The 19,287-nt window shown below is 63.6% G+C and overlaps 3 protein-coding genes across 4 annotated transcripts; all 3 read right to left on the bottom strand.

Annotated features, from left to right (window-relative positions):
- Nucleotides 1-73: 73 nt before the first annotated feature.
- On the bottom strand, nucleotides 74-4,290 carry ZBTB39 (zinc finger and BTB domain containing 39). The gene is made up of 2 exons (XM_021542472.3): nucleotides 4,222-4,290; nucleotides 74-2,967 (listed from the first exon to the last, which is right to left on the bottom strand). The coding sequence occupies exon 2, from the start codon at nucleotides 2,873-2,875 to the stop codon at nucleotides 749-751; it is 2,127 nt and encodes a 708-aa protein (XP_021398147.2). The 5' UTR covers nucleotides 2,876-2,967; nucleotides 4,222-4,290; the 3' UTR covers nucleotides 74-748.
- Nucleotides 4,291-5,647: 1,357 nt separating this feature from the next.
- Nucleotides 5,648-6,263, bottom strand: TAC3 (tachykinin precursor 3). The gene is made up of 4 exons (XM_077788573.1): nucleotides 6,168-6,263; nucleotides 5,968-6,073; nucleotides 5,869-5,892; nucleotides 5,648-5,796 (listed from the first exon to the last, which is right to left on the bottom strand). The coding sequence occupies exons 1-4, from the start codon at nucleotides 6,261-6,263 to the stop codon at nucleotides 5,648-5,650; spliced, it is 375 nt and encodes a 124-aa protein (XP_077644699.1).
- Nucleotides 6,264-9,310: 3,047 nt separating this feature from the next.
- MYO1A (myosin IA) lies at nucleotides 9,311-19,070 on the bottom strand. 2 transcript variants are annotated; one of them, XM_031507232.2, is made up of 28 exons: nucleotides 18,945-19,070; nucleotides 17,427-17,542; nucleotides 17,141-17,235; nucleotides 16,922-17,026; nucleotides 16,772-16,818; nucleotides 16,583-16,646; nucleotides 16,147-16,245; nucleotides 15,949-16,052; nucleotides 15,392-15,539; nucleotides 15,185-15,303; nucleotides 14,303-14,389; nucleotides 14,154-14,219; nucleotides 13,937-14,041; nucleotides 13,625-13,687; nucleotides 13,325-13,525; nucleotides 12,514-12,740; nucleotides 12,236-12,436; nucleotides 12,063-12,156; nucleotides 11,796-11,945; nucleotides 11,631-11,699; nucleotides 11,291-11,377; nucleotides 10,976-11,050; nucleotides 10,734-10,868; nucleotides 10,526-10,632; nucleotides 10,325-10,457; nucleotides 10,065-10,217; nucleotides 9,867-9,994; nucleotides 9,311-9,434 (listed from the first exon to the last, which is right to left on the bottom strand). In XM_031507232.2, exons 1-28 carry the CDS (start codon nucleotides 19,068-19,070, stop codon nucleotides 9,311-9,313), a joined length of 3,228 nt encoding a protein of 1,075 aa, XP_031363092.2. The 2 variants fall into 2 exon arrangements, with proteins under 2 accessions (XP_031363092.2, XP_021398148.2); XM_021542473.3 differs by lacking the exon at nucleotides 11,291-11,377.
- Nucleotides 19,071-19,287: the final 217 nt, after the last annotated feature.

Raw genomic sequence — 19,287 nt, forward strand, 5'->3', positions numbered from 1 at the left:
CTCCTTCAGCTCCTCCTCCGGCTCTCAGGGCACGAGCGAGTCCCAGCCACAGCATAGCCAACATGGCCTGGGAATCTGTGCCTCCCCTGCTCCTGGTTCCCTGCTGGCATCCCTCCTTGCTTACACACTCGGGTGCTTCCTGCTCCTCTCCCCAGCAACGCAGCAGTGGCCGATCCCAGAGCACACTTTGCTCGTCTCCTGGCAGTAGCAGCAGAACACCAGGGATGCCCAGAGTGTCTTTTTCTTTCCATTTTCTTTCTCTTTTGTTCCTTTCCTTCGAGTCCAGCGCCTGCTCTGGCTCTGTCCCTCTCCACTGAGGTCAGGTGTGAAAATCTTAGCAGCATCAGTTTGTGGACAAGCTCAGGGTTAGCCTGGTCAAGTGGGCTAAAAGGCTCAAAAAAAAAAAAAATAGAATCTAGACTCAAAAACTAGTGAGAAATGCTAAAAGCACAGAACTCGATGGCCTCTAACAGGACCAGAGGTAAGTAAACACGACAGACTCCTTGAAAACAGTGATGTACCTCACGTGCTGTTAATTTGTACAACGCCACCAATCTAAAAAGCCCTAGGAAGGCCCAAAAACTAAAAAAAAAAAAAAAATTTAAACCAAAACAAAAAAAAAACCAATTCCATCCATGATGCCTGACCATTAAATAAAACAACTTTTTTCCTTTTTTTTTTTGTTTTGTTTTTCCTTTTCCTCCTCCACAGCTCCCACCATTAACACTCCTCCGCCAGCCGTGCCCCATCAGCTATCCGTGTTTTTCTCGGCCTCTTTGGAGTGGATGATGTACATGAAAGTCTGTTCGATGGTGAAGTCCGGCGGGAGGCTGCCCTTGTGCACCCCTATGTGCTTGCTCATCAGGTTGAGCGTGGAGCTGTAGTGGCCACACACGGTGCAGCGATACATGAGGGCCCCCGAGTGCGTCCGCAGGTGGCACTTGATGGTGGAGCGCCCGCGGAAGAACTTGTGGCACACCTTGCACTGGTACGGCTTCTCCCCGGTGTGGATGCGCCGGTGGTAGTTGAACTCGCTGGTGTGGGCGAACCTCTTGCCGCACACCTTGCAGCTGTACTTGCTGTTCCCCGGCTGGCTCTGCAGCGCCAGCTCTTCGCTCAGGAACTCCTCGGGCAGCTTCCTCTTGGGCAGCCCCTGCGGCTGCAGGCGCTCCCCAAATCCCGCCCGGATGTCCAGGCCGCCACACTTGTGCTGGCTGACGTGGTAGCGATAGGCGGCTTCCAGCTTGAAGCTCTGGCTGCAGAAGTGGCACTGGAAAAGAGCCTCCTCCACGTGCTGGTGCACGGCCAGGTGCTTCTCCAGGAGCTGCCGGTCCACGAAGCTGCTGGCGCAGACGGAGCAGGAGAAGACGGAGATGCCCAGGTGGGACAGGGTGTGCCAGAGCAGGCTGCAGAGGCTCAGGTGCCGCTGGTCGCACACGCCGCACGTCTGGCTCTTCAGGTTCACGTGCTCCAGCAAGTGGCTCCGGACCGTGTGGAAATCTCTGGCCAAGGGCTTCCCGCAGGCAGCGCAGGCCAGCTCGGGGCCGGGCCCTCCCCCAAACACGGCCACCTTCCCTGGCAGCGGGTCACTGGGGTGGACGATGACGTTGTTGTCGAAGACCCCGTCCCGCCGGTGCAGCGTCAGCTGCCACTGGGTGAAGAACTTGGTCTCGCACATGTCGCAGGAGAAGAGGAAGATGCCGATGTGGGACAGCACGTGGGTGACCCTGGAGTTGCGGTCCTGGAAGTGGGTCTCGCAGACTTTGCAGTTCCCTGTGAGCAGGTCGACGTGGTCCCTGGCGTGCTGGCGGATCAGCTGGATGTTGGGCTCCAGCACCTTCTTGCACACCTGGCAGGGCATGGCCTTGCTGTCCCGGCTGTCGCTCTCGAAGGCCAGCTCCTCCTCGCTGTCATCGCTCAGCTCAATCACTTCCTCAGACGGGACCAGCTCCTCTCCAGCATCCTCAAAATGCAGCTCGGCCTCTCCCAAATCCTCCAGCTGGAGCTCATCCATCTGCTCGAATCCCTGCTCTTTGGAGTGGTCGCTGTTGCTGGGGCAGGAATTGCTCCCCGTGGAGACATCCAGGCAGGGGTCCGTGGGGAAGAAGCCGCCCTTGCCGTAGTCGCCGTTGCTCTGGGCCTTGTACTGAGGGCAGGAGCTGCCGGTGGTCTGTGCCACCACATTCCCAGTGGGCTGGGCCCCCAGAGCCGCGACCGGAGCGAACTGCCCCGGATCCGACTCCTGCTCTGTCTTGGGAGGCTGCTGCGGGTGCATCAGGGGGAGAGCCTGGCTGGCCTCGCCCACGGCACTCCTGTCGTCCTCTTTGTAGCTGCCCACCACGTCCCCGTGCAGGAGGTAATTCCGCTCGGGGCCGAAGTGCTCCGCGCCGCTCCGCACGTCCCCCAAAGAGTGGCTCTGCTCCGAGGAGGTGCTGCTCAGCGGCCCAGCCCGGCCTTCCCCCACAGACAGGGCAGGCTGCTTGGTGATGGCCGAGCTCTCCAGGTCGGGGAAGGTGGAGTGGCAGGCCTGCAGCAGATCCTCCATGCCCAGCCGCTCCGCCACCTCGTAGATGACGCCCACGTTGATGAGGTCGGTGAAGAGCTCCGAGGTGTACACAAAGCTCAGGATCTTCTCAAAGTTGGCCGGTGTGATGAAATCCACCACGTAGGTCCTGGCAGCGTCCAGCCCCGTGTTGAGGAAGAGGTTCTGGAAGTAGCCGGCGGCGCAGGCCAGCACGGCCTTGTGCGCGGCGAAGGAGCGGGAGCCCACCAGGATGGTGACGTCGCACATGGTCTCGGAGAGCCGGCACTTGTTGAGCTCCTTCAGCAGGTTGTTGGGGTGGTTGGTGCTGTGCAGCTTGATCCTCATGCCCATCTTAGCAGCTGCTTACAAGTCCTTTCTCCTGGTCAGCTCGGCCTTCACGCTTTCATCCGCGGAGGGAGCAGGAACTGGCAGGGCAAGGGGCTCTGCAGAGCGGAAACGCAAAAAAAATAATGTTATTTAACAACCAAAGCAAGGCCATTCTGGTCACACCTCCCGTTTTGCACCTTTCTGAGGAGCCACGGAGCAGCTGCTCAGCTGGAGGTGGACTAAACCTGTCTTGTCACCTCACTTTTGGGAAGTAAAAGGCTGGATGTGCAAAGCAGCAAAGCCAAAACAAAAAGACACTGACTCTCCGAGGCAGCTGAAGGTCCCACTGCTGTCAGGGCAAGGGACAGAGATCCTGCTGTCCCTGAGACCCAACTGGAGCCTGCTCCAGACATCTCCCTCTTCCTGAGCTGGGGGTGAAGCTCCTCTCCAAAGAGGTGTCACTCAGGCTGGACACGCCAGGTGGATTCACCTCAAGGTCTCCTCCAGCTGCAGCCACTTCATTCCTTCACTTCAGATCCCACCTGGACCCACAAGGACACTTCAGGCTCCCAGGTAGGATTCTCTGCATTCCAGCCTTGTGGGTTCCCCCGGGATGGATTCCCCCGGGGTGGATTCCCCCGGGATGGATTCCCCCGGGGTGGATTCCCCTGGGATGGATTCCCCCGGGATTTCCCTCAGATTCCTCAGCTGCCACCACACCTGTCCTACAGCACCGGCCACTCCCCGGTGTCCTCCCAGCTTGTCCCATTGCCTTTGTCCCTCTGTCCTGCTCACAGATGCCTCAACAGCTCTTGGGATTTCACGAACTTACCCAGAGAACTCTATCCCTAATTCCCCTATTCCTAATTCCCTGCCTTCCCTCCCTGAGACAGGGAACAGCGAGCCCAGAAGGCAGCAAAGAGCAGGAGTTTGGAGGGGCTGGAGCTGCCTCTGCCCCAGCTCCGGGGAAAACCGAAGCCCAGAGGACGGGCTGCTCTCCCCCGGGATGCGGAGGGACGGGGAAAACACCACTGGCAGCTGGGGAGGGCGAGGAGGAGGATGCAGATGCGGCGGGGAAGGCAAAAAAAGCACCTGGGCAATTGCTGCGGCGTGGGGATCGCTGCGGAGGGGATGGGGCGGGAGGGGAAGGAGCGGGACAGAGCTTGGGGAGCCGGGGGAGGACGGGGAGTCCCGGAGCTGCTCCGGGAGGAACGGGAGGAGATGGGGGGGGACAGCGGGGTCCCGGCGGGGCCCGGGGGCAGGAAGGGGGAGCCACGGAAGGCAGCGGGAGCCCGCGGGGAGGGTGGGAGAGGCTCGGCGCGGCGCGGGGCCCCGCGGGGGCCGGGGAGCGGGCGGGGGTCGCGCCTTACCCGCCCGGCGCCCCGCACCATCCCGGCCCGGCTCACACAAAGGCGCCGACCCGCCCCGCGCCCGCCCCGGCCCGCGCCGCTTCCGGGGCCCGCCGCGGGCGGCGCCCCCGCGCGGCCGGGAGGACCCAGAGCGCGGCGCAGACACGGGAGGGACACGGGCACGGGAGGGACACACGGACACGGGAGGGACACACGGACACGGGAGGGACACACGGACACGGGAGGGACACACGGACACGGGCACAGGACACACGGACACGGGAGGGACACACGGACACGGGAGGGACACACGGACACGGGCACAGGACACACGGACACGGGAGGGACACACGGACACGGGATGGGACACACGGACACGGACACGGGAGGGACACGGACACACGGACACGGGACGGGACACACGGACACACGGACACGGGAAGGGACACACGGACACGGACGGGACACACGGACACGGGACGGGACACACGGACACACGGACACGGGACGGGACACACGGACACGGGAGGGACACACGGACACGGGACACACGGACACGGGACGGGACACACGGATACGGGAGGGCCGCACGGACACGGGGAGGGATGCATGGACACGGGAGGGACACACGGACACGGGAGGGACGCATGGACACGGGAGGGACGCACGGACACGGGGTGGGACACACGGACACAGGCAGGACACACGGACACACGGACATGAGGAAGGACACACGGACACACGGACACGGGGCGGGACAAGGGATGGGACGCACGGACACAATAACGGACACGGGCACTGGAAGGGACACACGGACGGGGGCACGGGCACTCCTTCAGTCACGGGAGCTGCCGTGGGGAAGGGACAGGTCGCTGTAGCCCACGAGCACCCGGATCCCGGCCCCGCAGGTCCCTTTGGCTCATCCCCGTGGGTTCATCGCCGTGGGCTCATCCCCGTGGGTTCATCCCCGTGGGTTAATCCCCGCGGGTTCATCCCCGTGGGCTCATCTCCGTGGGTTCATCCCCGTGGGTTCATCCCCGTGGGCTCATCTCCGTGGGTTCATCCCCGTGGGTTCATCCCCGTGGGTTCATCCCCGTGGGCTCATTCTCGTGGGCTCATCTCCGTGGGTTCATCCCCGTGGGCTCATCCCCGTATCCCCATCCCCTGGACCATCCCGAGCAGGTCCCGGAGGCGCAGCCAAGACACAGAGGCGCAGTTTGCGCGTGTCCCGCGCAGACACGGGTGGGTGTATAGCGGGGCACGTCCAGGTGTACACAGGTGCACGGACACGCGCGCGTGGGGCGGGACGGCCGCGCTCCCGGCCGCTCCCACGACAGCTCCGTGGGCGCCGCCTCCCGGGACGCTCCCGCAGTCGGTCCCACCGTCCCCGGGACACGGGGCACAACCCCTCCCGGGCCCTCCGCGCGTGGGGGGCTCGTTCCGCCGCTCAGGTCCCCCGCAGCGGGACCTCGCCGGGCGCCGGGGGTCCCGGGGAGCACCGGGGGGCCGGGCCGGCGTCCCCACCCCGCCCCGCTGCTCGCCCGGGCTCCGCCGCTCTCTTCCCCATGAGCCCCACGAAGAAATCGTGCATGTCTCCTGCGGAGAGACCGGCCGTCAGCGGCACCGGCACCGGCAGCGCCGCCCGCACCGGCACCGGGCGGGACTTACTCTTCTGCGGCGCCGCGGGGGGACCTGGAAGAGACCGAAGCGGGTGAGCGGGGACCGGGCGGACCCACACCCTCCCTCCCGAGCCCCCCAGCCCCTCACCGGCGCCCTCCTCCCGCAGCAGCTCCAGCGCAGCGGCGGCGGCGGCGGCGGCGGCCCCGGGGCTGCCGCGGGCGCTCCACGGCAGCGGCTCCGGGACGGGCATCCCCTACGGGAGCGAAGCGGGTGAGCGGGATGGGACGGGGTCCGGGGGCTCCCGGAGGGTCCGGGGTCCGCCCGCCGCTCCCCCCCGACGCCCGTACCAGCGCGGGGCCCGGCGGGGCGGCGGGGGCGCGGCGGGCGAGGGCGAGCGGCAGCGCCAGGAGGAGCAGCACCGCCAGCACCGGTCGGTTCTTCATCCTCAGGGGGAGATCAACGATCTGCGACGGAGCGGCGGGGCCCGGGGGTGCTCCGAGCCGGTGACCCCTCGACAGGGCGGCCCGGGATGAGTCTGGATCCGAACCGGGCTCTGGGGAGGGAAAGCAGCGAGACGGGAGACGGCGGGGCCGGGGGCGGCGGGACCGCCTCTGGCGTGTGTGGATGAGGGACCGTGCCGCTTCTCGGGCTGCCGGTGTCCCTTGGACGGGCTGCCGGTGTCCCTTGGACGGGCCGCACCCCGAGGGTGCAGTGCAGCGTTGGGGGGCACGTTACGGGGTGTGCAGGGGGACACGGCCCTGCTGTCCCCGGAGGTCCCGTGTTCCCACTCGTGCCCGTGGTGGCACGGCTGTGCACTCACACACGAGCCGTGCAAACACTCACCAGTGTGGGGCACGGACACAGCTCGGGCTCCGTCCTGCACGTCTCAGCACACCCGTGTCCCCTGGCACGCTCCCTGGCACACTGGCATCCTCAGTCACACTCCCAGGCACGCATACGCTTGCCCACAGCCGGACTTGCTTTTAGACCCTCCCCAAATTCAAGCGACACCTTCACCCCATCTCTCCTCCTGCCTCTGCCCTCCCTAGCACTGTCCCAACCTCCTCTTCCTCTTTCTGCCTTCCCCGAACCCCAGCGGGGTGAGGACAGGGCACAGCAGCTCCCCGGGACCCCGGGGAGCCCCCAGAGCCGTGGGACACAGGGACACAGACCTGCCGAGCCCTCCGGTGGAGTCGAGGGCTGAGGGAGCCTCGCCGTCGGTGGCTGCGGAGCCTCGAGGCGCGGTGGTGGGCAGCGGTGTGGGCAGTGGTGGTGGGCAGCGGTGGTGGGCAGCGGTGGTGGGCAGCAGCGGTGGTGGGCAGCGGTGGTGGGCAGTGGTGGTGGGCAGCGGTGGTGGGCAGCTCCCCCGGCCCGGGCTCAGCCGGGAGGTGAAGTACCGGGGCAGCGGCTGCTGCGCGGCGTTAAATAAGGGGCTCTGCCCATGGCACAGCGTGGGTGGGCAAGAGGAGAGCTGCCAATGGGGGCCGGTGGGGTGGTACCCCCACCCTGCAGCTTCACGCCCACGCAGGCACGGTGACACCGACAGCGCTCATCACACACGCGGAGTCACACAGCGGCACACGCGTGCCCACGCAGGCACCCCCGGCTGGGGGTCAGCGCACGGGCACCGTGCCCATGCAGCCCCCGGCCCCTCATTGTGGGGACGACACCATGTGTCTGTTGGCACGGGTGGGGACACGCATGGAGGAATGGTCCTGGCTGGATGCGGGGCTCTGCAGCCAGGATTTGGGGGTCTCACGAGGGAGAGGGGATGGGCCAGGCTCCCACCGTGCACACGCGTGTTCACCTGTGCACACAAGCACAGGTGTGCCCACACGTACCTCGCTCACCTCGTGCACACTCACACGTACCTCACACCCTGCCCCACTGCAGCGTGCCCGGCGTGCCCAGGTGGAAGACGGGGAGGAAAATTTGGGGGAAAGCAGAGTGGCACAAGGAAAGAGGGAACGGCTGGGCCAACAAATGAGAGCCAAGGACTCCATCCCGAGCAACAGGCAGCGGGCACTGCTCCGGTGGCTGCGGCAGCCCCCGGGAAAGCGGCCGGCAGCGGCAGCTCACGTGGCAACACAGCCCGGGGCAGGGCAGCATCTGCAGTGCCGGGAACGTTAATTAAATCGGAGCCTGGCCAGAGACGGTCTAATTAATTAATAACACCTACTTGTGCGATGCCAAGTGCGACGCAGCTGTGAAGAGCCGCGGTGCCCCGGGCTTGTTTACGGCTCTCGCCCCTCGCCGGGGGAAGGTCCCTGTGCTGGGACGTGACGGAGAGCGGGGAGCCCTCGGTGCTGGTACACGGCCAGGCCACCAAAGTGCCACCATGCACACGCACGTTTCCCCCCACGTGCGGGAGCTGCCCGCACACGCTCCCCCTGCACGACAAACTGCGCTCCGGGGCCCACCTGGGAGCTGGTGCTGATGGTGATGTGACGGGGAGTTGGCAGCTCCCGAAGGTAACGCGGGTGATGTGTGGGGACAGGATAAAAACCCTCTTCAAGAGCTTCATGAGTGCAGGGGGGGAAAGGCAGCAAAGCAGGGGAGATCCCGTCACGGGGGGCTGTGGGGTCCTGGGGGCTGCAGGACTGGTGGGAGTCCTGAGGGTTCAGGGGGCTGGAGGATTGATGGGAGTCTGGAGGGTTCTGGGGGCTGGCAGGGGTTCTGCAGGTGCTGGGGCCTGCAGGGGTCCCATGGGGGGTTGAAGGACTGATGGAGCTCCTGAAGGACCTGGGGGCTGCAGGGCTGATGGGGCTCCTGAGGATTCCCAAGGCTGGAGAACTGGCAGGGTCCCACAGATCCCGAGAGTTGCAGGACTGGTGGGGGTCCCGATGGGGCTCCTGAAGCACCTGAGGGGTGCTGGATTGATGGAGGTCCCGCGGGTCCTGGGCTGCAGCATCACTGGGGCTGTGCAGTGACTGCCCTCTATCCCATTCTCCGTGTCCCTGGTCCCCAAGAGCAGCTCCAGCACCAGCCCGGGCACCAAGCCCCTGCACGGGTGTCCTGCAGCAGGGTGGGGGGACCCTGGCATGGGGACAGGGACATCCAGTGCAGGCGGGAGGATGACAGGGACATCACATGCAGCCACCCATGGCTGCCAAGAAATTGCCTCTGAAGCAGCACGAGCCGAGAGCCACTTGATGGGCAAAGTGGCCACAATTTGGAGCCTTTCCATTCGCCACAAGCAGAGCATTGGCTCCAATCAGGCATTGGGAAAATTCAGGAAAAGCGGGAGGCCGGGATGAGGGGCTGCATCACCGGGCTGGGCTGTGGGCCCTGGCTTGAGCACTGTGTCCTGAGGTCCCACCCCACCCGTAACGGGGCGACACCGCCCTGGTACCGACACCTCAGCATCCTTTTAATGGGTCTGGAGTGATGCCTGGGTGCTGCCAGCACCCGCAGGGGTGGGGGATGACACACGGCGGGGCTCGGGGTGCCAGTGTGAGGGTGGGGGTCCTGGTGAGGGGCGAGGGTCCCCTCAGTGCACCAGGACCTCCATCTTGTTGCTGCCCTTTTTCTTGCAGACGGGGCCGTTGGTGCCAGCCTTGGGCGACTCCACCACGGTGATGGACACGTCGCCCTTCGGGAAGCGGGTGGAGAACCTGGGAGGGGAGGATGGAGGGGAGGGGTTCGGATGGGGAGGGGCCAGGAGGGAGAGGTGGGAGAGGGACACGGCCACGCCCATCCCCTGTTGCCCAATGAGCTGCCTTGGTTACACCCACTCCTCAGCGGCTTCCTGCTGCAGCCAATCAGGTCACTGACATGGTGCCCCACCCTCAGAGGCTCCACCCCCACCCTGGGCACCGCCCTGTCCCACCCATAATAACCCCACCCACTGCAACCCCACCCTCCAGTAGCCACACCCACACCAGCCCCACCCATAATAACCCCACCCACTGCAACCCCACCCTCCAGTAGCCACACCCACACCAGCCCCACCCAAGGTAGCCCCACCCACAGAAGCCACACCCACACCAGCCCCACCCTCCTGGCCCCACCCACAGAAGCCACGCCCAGCGAAGCCCCGCCCACACCTGTCGGTGATGTGCAGGGGCAGCGCCTGTCCCGTGGTGGCCTCCAAGGTCTGGTGCAGGCGGGTGACCAGCTCGATGAGGTGGTCACTGACCAGCAGAAAGTCACCCTTGGCCCCCACTGTGGAGACCTGAGGGGCAAGCGAGGGGTCAGCCCCGCTGGGGACCCCCAGAGCCCCCGGGGTCCCCCTCCCCAGGTACCTCCTTGAGGTGCAGGGCCAGGAAGCCGTCGGAGAAGCGGGTGACGGAGACGCCACGGATGTCACTGAGGCTGAGCACGGTCTTGGGCTGGGCGGCCTTGGGGTCAGCCAGGACCAGGTGCTCGGTGGTGAGGAGCAGCAGCCGTGGGACTGTCTGTGGGTGGGGGTCAGCGTGGGTGGGGGGTCACCAAGAACTGAGGGTCACGGTGGCCCTGTGTGCCCTCCCTCCGCCCAGGGCACGTGGCCAAAGCAGGATCTCACCTTTCCATTAGCCCTGTTCACCTTCCTCACGGCGTCGGCCATCACCAGCTTGTCCTTGGCCACGGCGTGGAGCTTCTGGTACTTGGGGTTCTGCTTCAGCCCCAGGTACTCCCCGCGGAAGGGCTGCTGCAAGCTGGGGACGAGGCCATCAGCCACTGCTGCCCTGAGCTCCCCTGCACCCCCAGCCCCCTGCCCTGGCACCTTTTGGGGTACAGGGTCTTCTTGTCCTTGAAGAGCTCGCTGGCGCAGAGCCTGGCCTGCAGCTGGGCCCGGCGCGACGCCGGCAGCTGGTCCCGGTACTTCTTGCACTGCCGAGGGAGGGGGCGATTTGGTGCCACCAAAGACCTCTCGGGTGAGCTGGCACACCCAGATCCCACCTGGCATTCTCCTCATCTCCCCCTGCTCCCACCTTCCAGTGGTAGAAGATGTTCCTCAGCTCCTGGTTGGCGTCACTCAGGAACCTGTATGGCGCCGGGGGCCAGGTCCGGTCCGTCACCGAGAGCGGCGGGAGGTTCTTTGCCAGCCCCACCAGGTACCTCTGCACCTGGGGGGTGACAAGGTGGCAGGGGGTCAGGAGAGGACAGGGGCATCCAGCGGGGCAGGGGCTGGGAAGGCACCGTGGGCTCCTCTCCCCCAGCCCCACTCACTCACCAGCCGCCGGTAGATGAAGTTGGCCAAGCAGGCGCTGGCGTTGGAACGGAAATATTTCCTGTAGGTCCTGCGTGCCTGCGGGGACAGCGCCAGCAGTGAGGACACCGGGCACCACCGCCAGCCCCACAGAGTTCAAGGGTGTCCCATCCCCACATCCCCCACATCCCCCACATCCCCCACATCCCCCTTCCCTCTTTGGCTCCATGGAGAGGACAGAGGCTCCAGCCCGACAGGGTGGGCAGACAGACAGACAGCCCGGACGCAGCGGTGCGGACAGCAGGACAGAGGTGGCCTGAGGGCGCGTGGCCCCGTTACCTGGTGCCCTCTCCAGTGAGCGGCGATGGTGGTGGCGGCCGCGTGACGTCGGCACTGGGACTTCAGCTCCCGGAGGAGCCGGCGAGACTGCGGGGGTGAGAGCCCAGGGAGCCCGAGGGGGAGACACCAACACAGACATGGAGCGAGAGGGAGAGGCAGGAGAGAGGCAGGAGAGAAGGAGAAAAGACGGGGAGAGGAGATGAGGGTGAATCTGGTCCCACCGTGGGACACACGCAGCTCCTGGTCCCACCGTGGGGCACGCAGAGCCCCTGTCCCCACCCACGCTGCTCTCCCACACCAGGCCGGTCCCGTGGTGGCCCTGGGGCTGCCCAGTCCTCACCTTCCATCCCCGTGCATAAGCCTGCAGGATCAGCGCCGACCGCTTCATCTGCTTGTACCTGTTCTTTTGCTGCGGGGGAACAAGGGGGTGAGTTGGGTGGTCTTGGAGAGCCTGACGGAGAGGGATGGGCAGGGGAAGCATGGCCAGGACCTGCCCTGTCCTCACCCTGTGGCCACGGAACCAGGCAGAGATGAGGATCTGGCTCTTGCGCATCAGCTGGTACTGGGTCCGGCACCGCCAGCCCCGAAACGTCTTCTGGATGAGGGTGGCGAGCTGGGCCACGCGCTCCTGGCGCCGCCGCTCCAGGTCGAAGAGCTGGGGACAACCCCGGCAGGCGCTGGCTCACTGAGCAGCCCCGGGGGCTGTGGCATCACCCAGGAACTCCCGGGACAAGTCTGGATCCCGCCTGGACTCCCCCGTTCCCAGACTCACGGTGCGCGGCGAGCGGATGAAGATCTTGGTGCGGCCGAACGCCAGCTCCTCGGCGGGGAACACCAGACCTGCCAGCAGCACCTCGGCCCCCTGCCTGCGCCGCGGCAGAGACGAGGCGGCTCAGAGCCCCTCCAGCAGCCCCCTGACCCTCCCGGGCCGTGCCAGCCCCGTACCTGTCCCCGCCGTGCCAGCGGGGCCACGTGCGGGCGTTGAGCATCTTGTAGCGCTGCAGGAAGGGGCCGTAGGGCTGGCGGAAGGCGTAGCCCGCCCGCCGCACCCGCACGTTCTCCATCAGCCCCAGGTACCGGACCTGTGCCAGCACCAGCTCCGGCGTGAACACCATGGCTGCCTTGGTGTCGTTGGGCTTGATGCACCTGCGGAGCGCGGCGATGGTTTGGGGGGATCTGGGGGGCCGGTGCCACCCTCCGGGGGTCTCTGCCGGGGCCAGTACCTGATGTAGTTGGGGTTTTTGGAGTAGAGGTTCTTCATCAGCATTGCCACGGATGATTTGAACTGGGAGCCTGCGGTGGGGGGCAGCTTGAGGGAGACTTTCTGGGGGTCTCCCTCGGGGAAGAGCGAGCGCAGCAGCGCGTGCCGGGCCGCCCACATGGCCTGCGAGAGGTCGCGGAAGAGGAGGTCGTTGTTCTTCTCGATGAAGCCCGACACGTTGTAGGTCACCTGGGGGGGCAGTGGGGTCAGCACCTGGGCAGGGTGTGGGGCACGGTGCAGCATCTCCAGCCTGCTCCCGGTCCAGCCCCACATCTCCTGTGCAAAGCTGGGAAGGGGAGTGTGGCACTGGGAAGAGGGTCAGGGCTCTGGGATGAGGAGTGTGGCTCTGGAAAGAGGATTTGGGCACAGGGAAGAGGATCAGGGCTCTGGGATGAGGAGTGTGGCTCTGGAAAGAGGATTTGGGCACAGGGAAGAGGATCAGGGCTCTGGGATGAGGAGTGTGGCACTGGGAAAAGGATCAGGGCTCTGGGAAGAGGATTTGGGCACTGGGAAGAGGATCAGGGTACTGGGATGAGGAGTGTGGCACTGGGATGAGGATTTGGGCACTGGGAAGAGGGTCAGGGCTCTGGGAAGAGGAGTGTGGCACTGGGGCACTGGGAAGAGGGTCAGGGCTCTGGGAAGAGGAGTGTGGCACTGGGATGAGGATTTGGGCACTGGGAAGAGGGTCAGGGCTCTGGGAAGAGGATTTGGGCACTGGGGAGAGGATCAGGGTACTGGAATGAGGAGTGTGGCTCTGGGAAGAGGAGCCGGACCTTGCCGGCGTAGTGGTGGATGCGGAAGCAGCGCGGTGGCAGGCTGGTGTCGGTGACACGCCGGGCGTTCTGCGTCTCCTTGCTCTCGTAGTGCTTGTGTGTGGCCAAGAGCTGGTTGAGTTTGGTGAGGAAGGTGTCCTCGTTGACCACGCCGGGCCGCAGGCACTCCTCGTCCAGCATGGCCAGGATCCCCGTGGTGCTCTGTGCCATGGTGGATGGTGTCACCCCAAACCATCCCCAGTGGATCCCAGCTTGGGGGAGCTGGAACCCCAAGATTCCAGCACTGGGTGGGCAACTCACATTCTCAATCAAGTTGCAGATGATGCTGTTGTCGAAAAACTCCACCGGGGTCCACTGGATGCCCTGAGGATAGATGTGGGTCAGACACACGGCTAACCCAGAGCCTGCCCCAAGGACACCCCCGGCTGATGTGGGGCAGGAACCGGACGTCCGGCCACGGGGATGAGGATCCTGAATCCCTTCCTGCCATTGAATGCGCTCGGCAGGGCGCGGGGCGAGGCAGGGACGTGCGGCGGAGCCGTCTCCGGCACTTCCCCATCCCGGGGGGGCCGAAACTCCTCGAGGCCGTGCTCTGGCAGGGGCTGGAGGTACCTCTCGGACGTATTCCTCCTGCTCCTCCTTCAGCGTCATCAGGATGAAGATCTGCTGCAGCTTCTCGTTGCAGTAGTTGATGATGAACTGCTCAAAGCTGTTGTCCTGAGAGAGAAGGGTTCTGTATGGCAGCTGCTTCCCGAGGCCCCGGCCCTGCCCCGTGTCCCAAATGCTGTTCCCAACTCCCTGAACGGGGCCTGCTGGATCCTTCGCTCACCTGGAAGATCTCGAAGCCGTAGATGTCCAGGACGCCCATCACCTTCCTCTGCTTGTCTGACTTCACCTGGGGAGATATTGGGGTGCTGAGCCCTGTGTGGGGTGGGGGTCCAGGGCCCTGCTGGGGCTCGAGGATCCCCTGGAGCTCACCTGGATGCTGGCATTGATACGATTCACCAGCCAGTCAAAGAGGCGGCTGTAGATGTTCTTGGCCAGCGCGTCCCGGCCGTAGTAGCCCTGGGGAGAGAGGAGAGGGGAGAGGGGCTGGTGCCAGCTCATGGGGCACTGGAACTCAAAATGTCTCTCAGACATTTTCAAAGGTTCCAGGCCTTGCTCAGAAGCATTTTAGACCCTGGCAGGCGGCTGGAAACAGCTGTGATTTTGAGTTTGAGCCATGGGATGTGTTACCAACTTTGGAGGTGGAACAAGCAGTCACAAAGGGTTAGATATGATAGTAAAAGTAGTTACAAAACAGAGAGGAAAATTTTTTAGTGCGGTACAGGGGGTTTTAACACTTGTACAGGGGGGTTTTTGTACATGGGGGTCAGAAGTTCTAAGATGGAGGAAAGTGGGCTGATCCTGTTCTTCCTCCTTCTTCTTCCTTGCCTCCATGTTCTTGGTGATGTTGGCACTTATAGATTCGTTTAGAGTAGAAAAGCACTTTATAATACAGGTAGTAGGTATTGGGGGGAAACTATAAACATGTAATACGTAATATATCATATAAAAGCTAGCAGCAGCCCTGGGTGGGGGGAGAGAAGAAGAAGACAGCAGACAGAGAGGGTGACAGGGTGTGTGTGTGCCTCTGTCTGGCCTGCTGATCAAACCACAGCAGCCCAAGGAGAAAATCTTTTAGATAACAAACAATAAACTGCCTTGAGACCGAACAGCAAGAGCCTGCGCAGTTTTTCTTTAGAATCACGGGTTGGAGGAGAAATTTCACCACCACATGGGACCCCAGAGCAAGGCTGGGGTTCCCACCATGGGGGGCTGCCAGGCATCAGCCCCACGGCTGGGGGTGGTCCTGCTCACCTGGGGGACACTGAGGGTGGTGAGCACCGTCTCATCCCGCGCCTTCACCGTGCGGGAGCACAGCGCCCGCTCCAGCGCGCCGGGCTCCAGCCCGATCAGCTCGCAGATCTCCCGCAGCTCTGTGAGAGGAGACGGCCGTGCCGGAGCCCAGGAGGGGCTGAGGGGGTCCCCCCACCCCCTTTTCCCAGCCCTATCGCCCGTCCCTACCCCGGGGCTCGGTGATGCTGCAGGCCTCCATCCCGCTGGCCTGGAAGCTGCTGCTCAGCTGGACGTTGCCCAGTTTGAGCACCACGGCCGTCACCTGCAGCAGCTCTGTCACCTCGGCGGGCGAGAAGCCGATGACCCTCATGGCATCCTGGGGTGTCACAGTGAGCTCATGGGCACTCTATTTCCCCTTCCACAGGACCCTGTGATTCTGGGATAACCCTGGACCCTCCTTCCTGCCCCAGTGGGGTTGGTGGAGAGCCAGGGAAGCCCACCCTGTCCAAAGTCTGTACAGACCCCTGACATTTCCTGTTCTGCTCTTTTGCCCTTGGACACCACAGAATAAAGAGAGCTGAACCAACATATCTGGGGTAAGAGCCTTTTTTGGAAATCTTTGCCATCTCCTGATATTCCTCCCCTCACAGCCTCGGATCTCTGGGCTAGCTGATATTTAGGGGGCTGTGTGAGGAGGGGAATGTCACTGGGGATGGACAACAAGGGCTCAGGGGATGGGGTGGGCTCCAGGATTTTTGGGGAGGGTTGTGTTTTCCCGTGGGTACCTGCATAGCGTGGAAGTTGGCTGCATCGTCCATGCCGGGCAGGTTGGAGCCCTCCCGGCTCAGGTATCCGTAGTGCCCACAGTCCTGGCGGAGCTTCAGCTGCTCTGGTGGAGGGCAGAGGAGGTGGCAGTTCAGCCATGACCCTCCCCAGCTCCTGTTCCACCTCCAAATCCCCCACGCTGTGGGGTCTGGACCTACGGAGCAGCTGTGGTGAGGCCCCAGCCAGGAGCTGGTAGAAGATGTGGAAGTTCCTCTCGCCCTTCACGTGCCGGACGATGCGGGATTTCTCCAGCAGGTCTGCAGGGAGGGGTCATGTTGTGACTTGGATAATGAATAGAATAAGCACTTGAATAATTTAATAATGTATTCTGCACATTCTCTGAATTTTGCAAAGCTTCACAAAGCCTTTTTTTGCAAGGCTATCTTTTGAAATTTGTTTTTACTTCTGTTTCTCTCAACAATGTCTGTCTCATTCTATGGTTTTTTTTTTTAAGTCAGTGTTTTTATCTCAAGGTTAGTGTACAGATGCACACTACGTGAACCTTCTGTCAGGTTTTGAGAATTAATTTCCCACAGGGTCAGTGTCACTGGGGTGTGTGGAGTGGAACCCCCAGGACGGGGGGTGGGTACTCACAGTTGCTGATGACCCCTCCCAGGGGCTCGCCCTTGAAGTCGAACTCAATGTCCATGTACTTGCCCTGAGGGAGAGGGCTGGGTCAGGGAAGGGGGTCCTGGTGGGGCTGGCAGCTCCAATCCCCCATCCCCATCCCCTCTGTGCTCCCAGCCCCATCAGGACCCCCATGGCCCCAGCAGGGTCACTCACGAAGCGGGAGGAGTTGTCATTCCGGACAGTTTTGGCGTTCCCAAAGGCTGCAGGAGAGGAGGGGGCTTATGGCGCGGTCCGGGGGGACAGCGCCGAGCCCTGGCAGGTCCGGGATGTGGGAGGTGGGTGCTCAGGATGTCGGGCACTCACCCTCCAGCACGGGGTTGGACTGCAGGAGCTGCTCCTTCACCTTGTTCACCTCCTCCCCTTTGCTGCTCACGGCTGCCACGTAGGACATCACCAGCTTGCTGGCCTCTGCCGCAGAGGGGCCGGGGGTCATTGGGGTGGGCTGGTGGGCGCTGGGGCTGTGCCCCTCGCCCCGCCGGCCCCTCGCAGTGCCCCGGGCCCGCCTTGCAGCCCTGGCTGTACCTGTCTTGCCGGCGCCGCTCTCGCCGGTGATGAGGATGCACTGGTCCCTGTCCCGGTCCCGCAGCGAGCGATAGGCATCGTCAGCGATGGCGTAGCTGGGGGCAAGAGGGGTTGGAAGGGGCTGGAGCCAACTTGGGGCTTCAGGAAATACCAAGACCCCCCCGTTGTGGCTGTGGTGTTGCCTCAGGTGCATTCTCTTAGTCCCCAACATCTTGGGATTGCCCAAGAGTGATGCCCTGGGCACAATCCAGGGGACCAAGGGCACCGCCAGCCTCCCCGTGCTCACATGTGGGGATTCACGGCGAAGAAGCTGCAGTTGCGATACTCCTCCACCTTCTCTGGGGTGTAGATGGGCAGGGACTGGTATGGGTTCACCGAGATCACCACATTCCCGATGTACGTCTGTGGGGCAGCAGGGATGAGGGGCTGGGAGGTCCTGGTGCTCCCCATCCTCATCCCAGATCCTTGTCTTCATCCCAGACCCCAGATCCCGCTCCCCATCCCAGAATGTTCAGACCCCATCCCAGACCCCATGTACTGCTCCCCATCCCAGACCCTACAGCCCTCCTGCTTCCCAGATCCTCCTCCTCATTCCAGACCCCAAATCCCACTCCTCACCCTCGACCCTGCAGCCCTCACACTTTGCATCCCGGGCCCCATATCCTGTTCCCACTCTGGACGCCAAAGTTCTCCTGCTCCCAATCCCAGACTCCAAATCCTGCTCCTCACCCCAGACTCAGCAGCTCTGCCACTCTCCTGGGAGCTGGGGATCCTTTTCCCCAACCCAGACCCCATATCCTGCTCACCTTGAAGCCCTCCCATTCCCCATCCCAGAACCTGCAGCCTTCCCAATCCCCATCCCAGACCCCACATCCTCTTCCCATCACATAACCCATATCCCATTCCCCGTCTCAGACCCTGCAGCACTGCCAGTCCCCCTCCCAGACCCCATATCTCACACCCCATCTAAGACTCCATATCCCATTCCCCATTCCAGACCCTATAGCCCTGCTAATCCCCATCCCAGACCCCATACCCCATTCCCCACCCCAAACCCCATATCCCATTTCCCATCCCAGACCCTGCAGCCTTCCAAATCCCCGTCCCAGACCATATGGCCCTGTCAAACCCCATCCCATACCTCATATCCCATTCCCCATCCCAGACCCTACAGCACTGCCAGTCCCCCTCCCAGACCCCATATCCTCTTCCCATCACATAACCCATATCCCATTCCCCATCCCAAACCCCAAATCCCATTCCCCATCCCAGACCCCCTATCCCATTCCCCATCCCAGACCCTACAGTCCTGCCAGTCCCCCTCCCAGGCCCCATATCCTCTTCCCATCACATAACCCATATCCCATTCCCCATCCCAAACCCCATATCCCATTCCCCATCCTAGACCCTGCAGCACTGCCAGTCCCCCTCCCAGACCCCATACCCCATTCCCCATCCCAAACCCCAAATCCCATTCCCCATCCCAGACCCTGAAGCCTTCCATACCCCCATCCCAGACCCCCTATCCCATTCCCCATCCCAGACCCTACAGTCCTGCCAGTCCCCCTCCCAGGCCCCATATCCTCTTCCCATCACATAACCCATATCCCATTCCCCATTCCAGACCCCATACCCCATTCCCCATCCCAAACCCCATATCCCCATCCCCATCCCAGACCCTGCAGCCTTCCAAGTCCCCATCCCAGACCCCATATCCCCATCCCAGACCCCATATCCCCATCCCACACCCCATATCCCACGTCATGCCCGTCGTGCCCCCAAACCCCCTTGTCCCGCTGCCCACGTAGATGTCGCGGCGGCGGAACCGCTCCTGCAGCGTCTGGACCAGCGACTCCTCGGCCAGCGGGTCCAGCAGCACCAGGTCCGCGACGGCCTCGGCGTCCAGCAGCGAGGAGGAGGCGCCTTCCATGGCCGGGCAGCTCCGGGGCAGCTGGGACACAGCACGGGCTGGGGGCTGCAGCCACGGACACGCAGCCCCCACCCCAAAACGCCCCACCAAGTCCTCAGCAGCCTCTGGGATCTTGGCTGCTCCCCCCAATTCTGGGGATAGGGGACAAAGCAGCCACACACCCGTGGAAGCACGGGGGGCACCTTCCCGGGGTATCCCGGTGGTCAGGACCCGGTGG

Source organism: Lonchura striata, chromosome 27 (assembly GCF_046129695.1).
Source record: "Lonchura striata isolate bLonStr1 chromosome 27, bLonStr1.mat, whole genome shotgun sequence".
Classification (NCBI taxonomy): Eukaryota; Metazoa; Chordata; class Aves; order Passeriformes; family Estrildidae; genus Lonchura; species Lonchura striata.